The 15,150-nt window shown below is 40.9% G+C and overlaps 2 protein-coding genes across 6 annotated transcripts in view; both read right to left on the bottom strand.

Moving 5' to 3' along the window:
- LOC120417376 (nuclear hormone receptor FTZ-F1 beta) overlaps positions 1–15,150 on the bottom strand; it is a 40,231-nt gene that overhangs the window by 7,331 nt on the left and 17,750 nt on the right. For 4 of the 5 annotated variants that reach the window (XM_039579397.2, XM_039579428.2, XM_039579437.2 and 1 more), the window contains exon 2: positions 1,068–1,131. The gene's annotated coding sequence lies outside the window, so the exon portion shown is untranslated. Of the gene's footprint in view, positions 1–1,067; positions 1,132–6,002; positions 6,061–15,150 lie in introns of those variants that run through there. The other variant, XM_039579403.2, reaches the window with a different exon arrangement.
- LOC120417832 (uncharacterized) overlaps positions 12,002–15,150 on the bottom strand; it is a 73,401-nt gene continuing 70,252 nt past the window's right edge. Inside the window, exon 6 of the mRNA XM_039580052.1 lies at positions 12,002–12,157. Within this exon, the coding sequence (XP_039435986.1) occupies positions 12,002–12,157 (156 nt within the window). The remainder of the gene's footprint in view (positions 12,158–15,150) is intronic.

Raw genomic sequence — 15,150 nt, 5'->3', positions numbered from 1 at the left:
ATATTTGCGGTGAACTTGACTGACTGCGACTCGAGTCACACGATATCTTGGCGACCTTTGGTGTTGTAGACCACAATTTGCAGATATCTTGAAGGAACTCAAATCATGGAGTCGTTCCAAGTAGGCGTCAAAGGATGACCAGAAACACCGTTGAGTACAGAACACATCCAAGCAGGTTACGCGAGGTGTGAAAACATCGCACGAACAAAGCGTGAATCCGAGTAGGCCACCTTCTTCCGTTCAAGGCGTTCAAGAAGAGAGGTGTGCCACAACAACGTCCGAGATGTGTCGAGGTCCATTAAAGTGGCGATTCATCAGCTGACAAAACATGGTGGTTTTCCCTATGAACACCACCACACGATGACACATGCAGCGTGCTTTTTTGACATTTTCCAACCCGAACAAGGCCAAGCGGATTATAAAACGATACTTTTTATTACAAAAAAACACACACCAACGCAAAAACCGGCAGCGACGTCCAGCCTACTATGTCGTTCGATCGTCCGCGGTGACGCAAAGACTAGACACAGGTGGTAGCAGGCGCGAGGGGGTCGTCCGCGGCAACATAAATGGCTGACCACCACCAGCGACGCGACGACGACTGCGATGGTATTGGTGTGGAGCCGCGGCGCTGAATGGGGCAGAACGCCAGCAGCAAGACAAAAAGAAGAACGATGATGGGGAAAGGTCGTCGACGTGAGCGCAAGCTCTTGGCGAGGTGGAGTGTAGAAGTAGCGGGAGACGCGAAGTACGGAAACCGTTAATCGGCCGAAGCAGCAGCACGCGAGAAGAAGTGGCGAGGTCTACATGGGGGGCAACCGAGTCAAGAGCACCATCCAGCGCGAACTTTGAACAATGGACGACGACCGCGAAGAGTTGGCTGCTCTGGGGCAGCAGGGATGACAGGGTCGAAGTAGGCGCGGAGGAGTCATGTAGGGGGTTGTGCTTGAGTGGAAAAGGTTATCCAAGTAGGCTAAAGGTTCCTGGGTGAGGAGGGGCGAATTTCTTCGAGACGAAACCTTCGCAAGGTAATTGTAGGTTACTTTTGTTTGTGTATTTAAACTTACCAGTGCTAATAACAGGAGATTATGCAACCCTGGGCGCTACATGTCTGTCGGCATGGAAGGATATCTGGAAAGAAAGAAAGAAACGTTACAATAATTTTTGTTTAATAGTTAGTTTGACAAACTCACACCAACTTGTTTGTATGGGTAAAACCGCAAAAACGTTTGAGGAAAAGCAAAATTTTCAAAATTTCTCCAAAAGATGGCGTTAAATGTGTTGGGCCATTGTGAAGTGTGAGATTCTTGAGCAAAATGTTATGCCATAGACCTTTGTCGAAGACCGCAAAACGATCCGAGTTAACCCTGACGAGTTATTAGCGATTTAAAGAAGACGTTTTTGTAGAGTGTATGACAAAAGGTCGAAAGAAATAAGGTCGAATGGACAAAAGGTCGAACGTCAAAAAGTCGAATGGACAAATGGACACAAGAGTCGATTTCTTTTAAATGGGAATTCAAAAATAATAAACTTGTATTAACTCTTCAAACAATTTTTTTTAGTTAAAGAACGATTTCAATCTTCAAAGGGGTAATATTTCCAATTCCTTTTTTCCCCGGCAAACAACCCATTGTTGTCTGCTCTTGCATCAGAGTTGACTTTGGAGGAGGACGCTTCGAGAGCAAGTCTCCTTGTGTCTTAGAGGTCGTCTCGCGGTTTTCGCGCGATGACACATGGACGCACCCACGCGCCACAATATATCACAGCTCACACAAAAAAAAGCACATCAGCTCAGAAATTGCTTCCATATCATCATCATCACCGCTCGAAAACGTTTTTATTGTTGATTTGCCCGTCGTCCCCCTCGACTTTGTGGAGGTCGCTTAAAAGTGTTGTAACAAAACAAACTGAGAATTACTTTTTTTCGCAAAACAGAACTCATCGCACGTGGCAGTGTGGGTGGTTCACAAGATTCATCGCCAATATCGCAACGAATAAAACGTTCGTAATGACGAACTTGATTTGCTCGCAGTTCTGGAGATTTTCTGCTGATTAGTCCCCACACTCCTGCCAGTTCGGTACGTGGTCGTCCCTCGACACGCTTATGCAAGAGGTCGCCCAAAGCTTCCAGAACGGGGCAAAAGGACAACGAACGACGTGGGCGAACAAGCGCTGTTCTTCGTGTGCGCTGTAATTGACATTGAAGATGAGTAATTATTGGGCACCAACCAACCAGACAAGACGTCTGTAGCCGCCGGTAATGACACCTACTCCCTCTATCTGTCTCGCTATTGAAGAAGGAGAACAAACTTTACCGGAGAAGACGTGGTCGTTGGCCGGGTTCAACCGTATAGTTACCGGTATAATTGGGATCTGAGCACTGATGGTTCGATTGTTTTTCCTCCTTAAGATGACTGATTGGCGGAGGTGATTCGAAGAAAATTGCGATGCAATCAAATGACGGAGTTCTTGGCATCGAGAAATCTTTTCTATAATAACTAATGACTGCTTCAAGATGTAAAACAAAAACCAACATCTGACAATCTTGTTACGAACAATAACTAACAATAAAAAAAAACAATTATCAACCTTAAACTTACACTTCTACTAGCTTTTTGCAAAGTTCTTTGTCATATTGGTCATGTGTAACATAATCACCTGCACCATTTCCAAATAAGTTTTCGGGATTATTTTGTAAACATTTTGGAGCGTTATTCATTCGTATTAAAAATACTAAAATCTTTGTAGTACATTTTTGTGAGTTTTGCATGAGGCTTTCTAGCCGAATAAAGTTACCTGTAAAACGAGTATGTTCATGACACCGTGCTGTGCTGAAAACAAACAGCTGTCACTTCCAAAATACAGCCAGTTTATTTGTTAACCTTCTGTTGATTAAAGTGACAAGAAAAAAAATCTTAAGAGATATCCCCTGGTTCGATTCTTCAGGTAAAAATAAGTTACTGTGCCAATTTTGGGCCAAATCGGTATAAGGGTCGTCTTTTATCGTTGATGTTTATATGGGAAAAGCCGCAAAAATGTTTGAAGAAAAGCAAAAATTTAAAAATTCCTCCAAAAAGGGACGTTAAATGTGTTGGATTATTGTGAAGTGTAAGATTCTTGAGTTAAACTTTATGACCTACAACTTTGTCGAAGACCGCAAAAAGATCCGAGTTAACCCTGACGAGTTATTAGCGATTTAAAGAAGACGTTTTTGTAGAGTGTATGACAAAAGGTCGAAAGAAATAAGGTCGAATGGAAAAAAGGTCGAAGTGACAAATGGTCAAATGAACAAAAAGTCGATTTTTTTGAATATTTTTTTAACAAAAGAAAAGTTTGATGCTATACTTAACGTATAAATATCGAAATGCAACTATGGAAAGCTGTTTTGAACAGTTTTCATTAATTTCACTTCTATATTATTTAAAATTCAGAGGACTGAAAAAAAAATTAAAAAAAAAACTAACCCTGACGAGTTATTAGCGATTTAAAGAAGACGTTTTTGTAGAAAGTATGACAAAAGGTCGAATGTCAATAGGTCGAATTGACACATGGACGAATGGACAAAAAGTCGATTTTTTTTTTCACGAAAGAAAAGTTTGATGTTAACCTTAACGTATAAATATTGAAATGCAGCTATGGAAAGCTGTTTTAAACGGTTTTCATTAATTCAACCTCTATATCGTCGGTTGTGTGCTATCTTGTGACACGTCCCATCTTTTTACAGCAGACGTGTCACAAGATAGCACACAAGCGACGATATTCTTTAAAATTCAGAGGTCTTCTGAATAAAAACTTGCCCCCGGACTGATGGAGATTTTTTGAAAAGGGGAGGGGGGGGGGGGGGTTAACCGGTTATCTTTAAAAATATAAATAAATACGATCAACTTTTTTATACACTCAAAACAAATGAGTTCGCGTAAACGTGAACAGAGTTCATGCCACCGGGAACCAGGAAGAAAACTGTTCAACTTTTATAGTGCATTGCACCATGAAAGTGAACAGTTTTCTTCCTGGTTCTCGTTAGCATTAACTCTGTTCACGTTTACGCGAACTCATTTTTTTGAGTGTATACTGTATATACAGTCCAGACTCGATTATCCGAAGGCCTTGGCCAAATTTCATCTCGGATAATCGAATCATAAAAATAATCTATGTCTTATTTTTGATTGTTGAGCTTCAGTATGACCCCTAAAATACTCTAAAGTGACTTAGGATTTTTAATTCCAAGATGGCGGCCAAAAAGGATGTGATGAAATATTGAAAAAAGCATTTTTTTAATTTTATAGGCAATTAACCATTTAAATTTTAACTAAAATGGGGTCGTAGAACTCGAATTTGATGTCAAAAAAAGAAAATAAAAAAAACGAATTTATGTTATGTTCTTGAACTTCGGATAATAGAAACTTCGAAAAATCGAGGCTTCGGATAATCGAGTCTGGACTGTACATATTCATGATGTCAGGATCTAATGTGACTATGAAGGATAGATTGAAAATGGATAGAAAACATGCAACAATATTTAAGAAGCAAGACTTTTTTATTTCATGGTAACCATTATTTTTTTGAATAAATATATTAAAAACATACGAAATATTTTAGAAGAGTATTTTTAAAAAGAACCGCTCATATTTGAAAGAATGGAAAAAATCACAAATACATTACGACAGTCAAGAAAAGGTTTAAAAAAATAAAAACAATAAGTTAAAAAATATTTTATATGTCGAACTTTTTTTTTCATAAACTGCTTGTATTTGAAAGAATGGAAAATTTCACATAAATATTATAACAATAAAAAAAAGGTAGTTTTTTTAAACAATTTTTTTTAGAAGTCACATATTTTTTTAAGGAGCTGATCATGTTTGAAAGAATGGAAAAACTCGCAAAAATATAACGACACTCAAGAATAGGTTATTTTTTCAAAAGTAAAATAAAAGTGTAAAAAATATTTCAGAAGTCGTACTATTTTTAAAAGAACCGCTCATATTTAAATGAATGGAAAAATTCACAAAAATACAATGACAATCACGAATAGGTTGTTTTAAAAATAAAAATAAGCTTCCAAAATTTTTTACAAGTCAACATTATTTTTCAAAAAACTGCTCATGTTTGAAAGAATGGAAAAACTCTCAAAATTATAATGACTTTATGGTCAGAAAAGGGTTTTAAAAAAAAATAAAATCTTTTTTTTCTAAAGAACCACTCATAAAATGTTTGCATTTTAAATTGAGTTGAAATTTTTTTTCGAAAAATTGAAAATTTACTCGAAAAAAATATTATGCACTGTTTTCAACATAGGAACCATCCATAAACCACGTAGACACTTTTTTAAGAATACGTATCAACCCCCCCCCCCCCCCCACCCCCCCTTCTTGGACAATTGTCCATACAAAAAAAATCTTTTTTGTATGGATCGTGAACAATCGCCATATCCCCCCCCCCCCCCTCAAGTGTCCACGTGGTTTGTGGATGGTCCCATATAGCCAAAAGCCATTAAAGTTTATTTATACTTAACTGTAAAATACCAGCTGTTTGTATTTTTTTAATAGTGTCAATGATTAATTTTGTTGAAAATTTAACCTCTGGTTGCTGAAATAAAGCGAATTGAAGAAAAAGAAACAAGACAGTTGAAGTTTTTCAAGTCTTATCATAACAGCCTTTTTTTCTAGTACAGTCCAGACTTGATCACGAACAATTTTTTTCTTTTTTTTCATTGTCCTCTCTTTAACATTGAATTCGAGTTCTTCAACCCCATTAAATAACAAAATGCTTTTTTTTTTCAGTATTTCGTGTACATATGTCATGCAAAATTGTATAAAAACTTGTATGGTGAAACAAAGACATAGGGAATGCAGCAACAAATGTAATTACTCAAGTATTGTCAATTCACTCAAAACCAAACCAAACGTTCCCCGCAACCTTTCTGTGTAATCTCAAAGCAAGAAGCAAAGCCGCAATTACTCACAACACATCAAACACGAATCCAACACAAAGTAATAACTCACAACAATGCCGGAAAGTTCAAGGTCAAACGAGGCGCAGCTTACTACGATGATGATACTCTCCTCTTATAAATCACCACACAAGCACACACAATCCACAATCCACACAGCAATGGCGGAAGGCGGCTCAACTTTCTCTACCCCCAAATCCAACACCTACTACGACCACCACACCACCAGCTTGAGGCCGTAATCAAAGTGTGACCAGCACCACCACTACCGCGCCTACTACGATTGCTAGCACATGTGAGCACGCGATTACACTCGTCTCTCTCTCTTTGTTAGTAATCGCGCCAACTCGGATGATTAGGGACGCCCCGCGATCGGAAGCGAGCGATTAGCTGCGCCCCAAAGGTCAACTTTCTACGAAGGGTTCGATTAGCGATGCGAAAAGCGTGTTTTTTTGTTGTCGTTGTTTTCGGCAAACCGATTCTCACCGCACTCTAGGAGCTAGGCGATTTCACCCAGCATGGGAGAGTTGAGTTTGTGCCGGCGCGGCCAGTTGACTCACCAGACCGTTACCTCGGCCTTGAAATCCAATCCAATTCACGAAGAACGTACACACAAATACACTTGGCGGTCGGCGGTAGAAGGCACAAGAAGCCGACGAAGAGTGGCGCGAAACTTGGCACAGCCACTCCTCGCGGAAACGGCACGACGAAGAAACATACGCTAGAAATGGCACAGAGTCGTGCGAATGACCGCGAACTACGGGGAGGAATCGGTGGTAGAAGGGGAAGATCGGGAGAGGTGACACCCGGCAGTATTTTATTTCACTTGATTCGATGGATTCAAGCGGGACACGGAGCGAATATCTAAGCTTACTGCGATTGTTTTTAGGCAAGCTACGGTAGCATTGTGGTAGGCGTCGCGCCTTCCAACCAGTAGGCTCGTGTTCGAATCCCAACATTTTTTTTCTCCAAACTTTTTTTTCCGTGTCCCCTAACAAACTAGTAACAAGTGGTCGCGGTGGTCAGCTTTACGCTGCGGGTCGGATACTGCCGGCCAAGCAAATCTGGTCCAATTTCTCACTTCCTCCGGCCGGTTCAGCACCCCGCCCCTTGGGGGTTTGACAAAGCGGACGGACGGACGGTCGGGACACGGTATTTATGCAGATATTATGCAGATTAATATGCACATCGGGAGAAAATAACCCGACACCGACGAGCTAATGAAATTGGATAAAAAGTGGAGGGACGCAGAGTTGCGGCCACTAATTGGATGGTTTGGGGTGTGTAGAGGGAGAGGGGCGAGGGGGGGGGGGTAGACTAAACGGTTGCACAGGGGCAAAACCGGTGTGTGTCATAGATGAGCTCTTCTTTTGAGCTGGGCAGTTTCCGGGTTGATTTATTGGGTGAATCATTTGTGAAAGCTTGGGTTTGTGAATGTTTGCTACTCTTCTTTACCCATATGTACTCTACACAACTGTCTCTGACTCCAACTCTAACTCTGGCTCTGACTCTGACTCTGACTCTGACTCTGACTCTGACTCTGATTCTGACATTCTGACTCTGACTCTGATTCTAACTCTGACTCTGACTTTGACTCTGACTCTAACTCTGGCTCTGACTCTGACTCTGACTTTGACTCTGATCCTGACTCAGACTCAGACTCAGACTCAGACTCTGACTCTGACTTTGACTCTGACTCTGACTCTGACTCTGACTCTGATTCTGACTCTGATTCTGATTCTGACTCTGACTCTGACTCTGACTCTGACTCTGACTCTGACTCTGACTCTGACTCTGACTCTGACTCTGACTCTGACTCTGACTCTGACTCTGACTCTGACTCTGACTCTGACTCTGACTCTGACTCTGACTCTGACTCTGACTCTGACTCTGACTCTGACTCTGACTCTGACTCTGACTCTGACTCTGACTCTGACTCTGACTCTGACTCTGACTCTGACTCTGACTCTGACTCTGACTCTGACTCTGTCTCTGACTCTGACTCTGACTCTGACTCTGACTCTGACTCTAACTCTGACTCTAACTCTAACTCTAACTCTGACTCTGACTCTGACTCTGACTCTAACTCTGACTCTGACTCTGACTCTGACTCTGACTCTGACTCTGACTCTGACTCTGACTCTGACTCTGACTCTGACTCTGACTCTGACTCTGACTCTGACTCTGACTCTGACTCTGACTCTGACTCTGACTCTGACTCTGACTCTGACTCTGACTCTGACTCTGACTCTGACTCTGACTCTGACTCTGACTCTGACTCTGACTCTGACTCTGACTCTGACTCTAACTCTAACTCTAACTTTAACTCTAGCTCTAACTCTAACTCTAACTCTAACTCTAACTATAACTCTAACACTAACACTAGCTCTTACTCTAACTCTAACTCTGACTCTGACTCTGACTCTGACTCTAACTCTAACTCTAACTCTAACTCTAACTCTAACTCTAACTCTAACTCTAACACTAACTCTAACTCTAACTCTAACTCTAACTCTGACTCTGACTCTGTCTCTAACTCTGACTCTGGCTCTGACTCTGGCTCAGGCTCTAGCTCTGACTTTGAATCTGACTCTGACACTACTCTACATTTATCTACTCTACAAACTTTTTCTCTACAGTCAAACTATTGAACTCTACACAACTAAGCAATTTTTTTAAAATCGTCTTTTTATGCTTTGGAAAGTATCAATTCCTCCCAAACCAGTTCATCGAACCACCATCAGCTATGAATAATTTTATCGCTCCTTCGCTATTCCAAAAATGTTCTACACACACGATCAGCGTCAATCAGAAGCGGGCCAAGCCACCCCAACAAACAACAACACCCATCATAACTCGTCTAGGCCCCATCAAACTTAATGTCTGTAACATAAACGGGAAACTTCTATCAGGTTACATTCCAGCATAATCAATCACCTTGCCGGCGCAGCCGAGGCCACCGACCGTCAATGCCGAACTTGGTTGTGTAGAGTAGGGGGAGAAGGAGGGAGGGGGGGGGGTATGCAAATAAGCGCCATACCAAACCCCTGTAGGCCCATTTGTGGAGAGAGGGGCTTCGCCCCCCAATAGCAGCTATCGATCCAACAAAGTTCAATGTCTCGCGAGCTTCGCGCTGGTTTGTTGTCATTAACTGTGTGTAGAGTTGGGAATGGTTGGAGTTTTGGGCGTGCCAACGGGGATCGGGAAGAAGCTTTGGAGGTGTCGACTTGGAAAACATAGATTTTTAAAAGGTTTTACAAAATTGTGAACACTTAAAATATTAGGAGAGTTTTATTACAAAGATCTCTACCAAACTCTACACAACTCGTGGTGTCACAAAAATTCCCTTTCCACAACTTTCAAGTACGTCATCTAACTCTACACAACTTTTAATTAAGACAAAACTCTACACTATTAAGAAGCAGTGTAGAAGTAGTTGAGCAATTCTCTAAGATTTCGATCATTCGATTTTTTTTTTGTATTTTTTTTTATGCGGCTGAAACTTTTATCGTGCCTTCGGTATGCCAAAAGAAGCCATTTTGCATCATTAGTTTGTCCATATAATTTCCATACAAATTTGGCAGTATGAAAATTCAAAAATCTGTATCTTTTGAAGGAATTTTTAAATCGATTTGGTGTTTCCGGCAAAGATGTAGGTATGAATAAGTACTACACTGAAAAAAAATGATACACGGTAAAAAAAGGATGATTTTTAATTGAACTTTTTGTCACTAAAACTTGATTTACAAAAAACACAATTTATATTTTTTCATTTTTTGATATGCTAGAGGGGACATCAAATGCCAACTTTTCAGAAATTTCCAGAGTATGCAAATAATCTTTGACCGAGTTATGAATTTTTGAATCAATACTGATTTTTTCGAAAAATCGGAATATTGGTCGCAAAATTTTTTAAACATCACTTTTCGAAGTAAAATCGAATTAGCAATCAATAAGTACTACTACTAAAATATGAAGCATTCCTGAAATTTTCCGATCTTTCCGAAAACAATATTTTCATTTTTTTTAAATCAAGACTAACATTTCAAAAGGACGTAATATTGAATGTTTGACCTAAATCTAAAATATATTTTTAGATGAGTTTTATTACAATGATCTCTACTAAACTCTACACAACAATCCTCCCCACAAAAATTTTCTTTTTCTCACTTTAAACTGTCAGGCCTGATGGGTTATATATGACCCAAAAATCAAAAATTTGAAAACAGCCTATAATTTTCGTATGGTCCTCAAAATCATTTTCCCATCCAAGTTCCAACCATCAGATAAAAAAATATTTTTTTTTTAAATTCAGGCCTAAAGGTTTAAGGAACGTCATCTAACTCTACACAACTTTTCATTACGTTACTTTGTAAAACTCTACACAGAAGTATTTAGAAGTAGTTGTGTAGTGTAGAGTTATGTAATGGAACCTCGTTTAAATTTTGATGATGTAAATCAAATGTGTGTAGAGTTGGGAATGGTTGGCGTTTTGGGCGTGCCAACGGGGATCGGGAAGAAGCTTTGTGTCAACTTTAAAAAAATAGATTTTTTTTTAAGTTTTGGCGAATTTTTTTATGACTTTACAAATTTGGAGAGTTTTTTGCCATGATCTCTACTAACTCTACACTAATTTCCTCGTCACAAAAATTTTCTTTTCCTGGGTTTAAAGAACGTCAGCTAACTCTACACAACATTTTATTACGTTACTCTGTAAAACTCAACACATTCAGAAGTATTTAGAAATAGTTGTGTAGTGTAGAGTTATGTTATGGAGCTTCGTGTAGAGTTCGATGACGTAAATATGCTTGTCAGCGGAAAACATGCTCGTCAAGAAATACGGTTTGTAGAGTGCGTTGAACATAATTGTGGAGAGTTTCAGCTGCTGGAATTAATGTTGAGGAGAATTAATTTATTATAGAAAAAGATGTGCAGAGTAAAAATTAAAGTTGTGCAGAGTAAAGTTGGTAAAACATTAGACAAAATGGATTGAGGAAACTTTTTTAAGAATAAAAAGTGGAGAGAAATCTTGTGTAGAGTAAAGATTTTTAGAAGAAGGGTTATGTTTTGTAAACATAAATTTTGTAGAGTCACTTAAAATTTTGGATTTAAGTTTAAACATTCAAAGTTGTGAAGATTGCTAAAGAAAACAAAAAAGTAGCGTTGATTGTAGAGTAGTTATGGAGACTTAAAGTTATTCATATCTGGACGAAAATAACACTAATTTGCATACTTTATCGCTTTGTCTCGCATCTTTTTCAGCAGGAGGACATCCAAAAGCGACCACCACATAATGAGGGGACGCATTCCTGAAATTCCTCGCGCTAATCAACTTGGTTGCCGGGACCGGAGAATGACCACGTTTTCGCGAAGCTGCACTTTCGCAAGGACCGAGGAAAGGTGAGAAGATCATCGGCTTTTGCTCTTCTCTTTTTTTTCGATTCCGAAACGCCAGTTTCGTTCGAAGAAAATGTAAAAATAATAAAATTATGGCAAAATGGTCCCTTTAAACAATTAACATTAAAGAATATAAAAACTACAAAAAAAAACTCTGTTCAAAAAGGAAAACTTAATTTTGACATTTTTGAAATTAAAAATGTGGTATTGAAGATGCACATCAACCAAAAAAGTTGTTGTCTTTTTATTCCAAAATTGTCAAACTTATTGACCCAATTCCGAAACAATCTGATTGCAAAAAAAGTCTAACTTTGTTGTAAACTATGTTGTAAACAGTACTTTAGGAGATGAATCAAAAATTATGTAGATACTATAATGCCTGTAACAAAAATCTGGGTGCAAAATCTGTTATTGATGTGCGCCGTTAAGTAAAGATAGTTTTGAAAAAAAGTTGCAAAACAGCAAAATAAAATTCACAAAAACACAAACTGAAAAAAGTCTGCCGGTCAGTGACAAGAAAACGAGCTAAATATCAAGAGCTCGAACCAGCTCTCAACTCCACGGTTCAGAACGACACCAGAAGGACAGAGTGAAAGAGGCATAGCCTGCGGGCCGCATGACATGACAGCAAATATTTTTTCACCGTTAATTCATTTAATCTGGCCGATCTCCTTCGTCGTCGTCGCAAACTGGCCAAGAGGCACAGTTTTTCTTGTGCTGGGAACTGGGAACGAATGTGCTGGGCGGCGAATCACCTGTCCCACTGAGTTGCTGCTGCTGGTGTTTTGGACGGTTGAAAAGAAGGTTGAACTGGATGTGCAATGAGATTTATGCAAACATTTAGTTCAATAACATAATTCGAAATTTTTAAGTTGATGTCAGTAAACGCTTCAGTTTTTCAAGGTATTATAGATTTGGGCTTCCTTAACACGCTCCAATCAATAGAATTGATTCAATTCAATTCAATTCGGTTTTATTAGTGAATAATCATGTTACAATTAGTTCATTCGCAGTACATAACAGAGTTTTGGAGTTCCTTGCAGCTGTGTGTTAAATCTCAATCCATTTTGGAACGATTATTGCTTATGACTAAGAGATTACCACAAGTAAGAAAAAATAGAAAAAAAACATACTGAAATTGCAAAGGAAAGGGGATAGAAATAGAAAAAGGTTAAACTAGATCACAGTATTTTTTATCTATTGTAGATGTGCTTAATCATTAGCTCCCCGAGGGCCAGAAATTGCTCCGCCTTGTTACGGCAGGTCCGGAACCGCGTCATCATCTCACCCGCTAGAGCAAAAAACTCCGGCAAGGTGAAAAGATCTTCTCCGGTTACTTCTTGCTGGGCCGCATCGCCGCTACCGGCAGCGACCACGCTGGCGAACGATCGCCCCCATCCAGGAGGGAACGCTGAGTTGTCCGCTGGAACCGTACGCTGTCCAGCTGCAGGAACGGTTGCGCTCGTATTCCGCTGAGAAGGGTGGGATGCAGCTGCTTTCTTCTTCCTCTTTTCCTGCTCCTCGAGGTACGCCTTGCGCGCGACGCATCCGCGGTAATTACCGGTATGGTTGCCGTCACAGTTGGCGCACTTGATGCGCGCCTTGGTGTGCTCTGCCTTGTCCCCCAAGTCCGCCTTGCACGGCAGTGCACACTTCTCCGAGAGGTGTGTTTCACCGCACTTCACGCAGCGGGGCGGGAGGTTGCAGTTCCGCGAGCCGTGGCCGAACTTCTGGCAACGGTGGCATTGCGCTACGTCCATTGGGTTTTTGGAGTAAAACCGCCAGTTTACCCAAAAACCGTCCAACGCCTTAGTCCGTCGCAGGTCTTGGATTTTGACGGTGCCGCGGTCGAAGTACAACAGGTACAGAGTGTGCGTACCTGTGACTGTTGTCTTGCGCGAGAGCACTTTTATCTCCCGTGGCGTTATTCCGGCACCCGAGAGGTGTTCCTTCAGGTCGGCGATTGGGCGGTCTTGGTAGCCCTGCAGGACTACCTTAACCGCGGTCTTCTCAACTGGATCGAATGTGTAGAACTTGAAGTTGCTACACTTCAGTTCTTTCACCACCAGGTCGAAATTCTTTTTGTTGAAAGTAATCACTTGTACTTTCGATTTTCCAATTTTCAGACTATATTGGAGGCCTTCCAGCAACTCGTCAACATCGTCCGCCAACGTATCCAAAACAAAAATTGGAGGTGGTCGCCGTTCCTTCGGAGAATTATCTTTTTTTGTCGTACTACCTTTTTTGCGTGCACGTCTATCATCGTCGTCGTCGTCGGTAGTGCTGCTACCGTCGGTGTTGTTGTTGTTGGTTTCCTCGTCACTCAGCCTCGCGAACTTGTTACTGGTGGGAATGTTGGCGGATGTTGATGCGCCACCGGTCGACAGATTGCCGGAAGTACCTGAGCGGAGTCTGCTTCTTATAGGGCTGCGATCCTGGACACGGTAATTAGCGTGCAATAACTCCGGATTGAAACCATCAGCGCACACGCTCCCCTGCGCGATGGCGGACGACGCGGCGGCGTTGTTTTGTTTACCTTTTTGCACTCGGCCGGTAGACGAACTTCGCGGGTTTTTCGAGGCCGCACTCGAACTGCCACGGCCACGGCCGGCCTTCGGCATGCTGGTGGAGCAAACTCGCGGGTAATCACGGTCGATTGCGGCGGAAAATTCGAAAAAACTTCTAGAGCACTGAGCACTTAACTGCTGCTTGCTCTGGAGGATACACGCAGAATGACAATAGAATTGAATTTTAGTGAATTCCCTGCAAGTAACTAAAATTGTAAATTTCAAAAATAAATGGTACGGAATCATCTTAAACAACCATGCGCACCCATGTTTATCTGTAAGATAACCAAAATAAAGGGGGTGCGCATGGTTGCTTATAATGAACCCATAGCATTCAAACCCCGAAATTTAGAATTTTATCTATTGACAGATAATTCACTAAAGTTCAGTTCTGTCGATTGGAGCGTGTTCAGGAAGATCAAATCTATCATACCTTGATGAAACTGAAGCATTTACAGAAATCAATTTCAAAAAAAATAGGTTAACAGATATTCATACGATTCAAAATTAAATTGAATTTCACTGTAGTACTTTCAGAACAACTGCCTATCCACTCACAACAACTCTCAACAACTTCCACGCCGCACACGCTCGCACAGGGGACCCAAAATAGGGTTAAGGACTTTTTATTATACAACTCTCGTACAGATCAATGGAATGCTATTAGGCTGCCGTAGCTGCTACTCTGTAGCGAGAGAGAGGTGCACTCACGAGTAGTCGTCGTCGTCGTCGGTCGCCCAAGCAGCGTGAGTTCAACGATACCTCACCCCCCTTAAGTAGCCCTCCCCGGATCCGTAGAACCGGGCCAGCAGGCTTCAGCAACTTCATCAATCAGCTTCTGAACTCTCCAACACAGTTGAAAATTTATTGCAAAGTTATCATAAAAAATTGTGAAATAAAATGTTGTCAAAATAATTAAATTTTCAGAAATTTCAAATTCGAAAATTTTAAATCTCGAATCTTTTTTAAGGTGCAACCACCCAACCGACCACGCGTGGTGGACCCGAGCGGCCTTAAGCCTTAAGAAGCAGGTCACACGACTGTTGGTTGGCAGCAGAACCATTAAGCCTCAAGTCGATTTGCAGCAGCAAAAAAAAATCGCCACTCGCTCAGCTCAGCTCAGTTCGCTCACGTGCCGAGCGAGGCTTAACTCTGGCTCAGCAGCAGAAAACTTCTTTTTTTTTCTGCCAACCCCCGATTGTAGGTTAAAGCAATTTTGAAAGTTAAATTACCTTC

This window comes from Culex pipiens, chromosome 2 (genome assembly GCF_016801865.2).
Source record: "Culex pipiens pallens isolate TS chromosome 2, TS_CPP_V2, whole genome shotgun sequence".
Lineage (NCBI taxonomy): Eukaryota > Metazoa > Arthropoda > Insecta > Diptera > Culicidae > Culex > Culex pipiens.
This window is presented reverse-complemented; position numbering and strand designations above follow the sequence as displayed.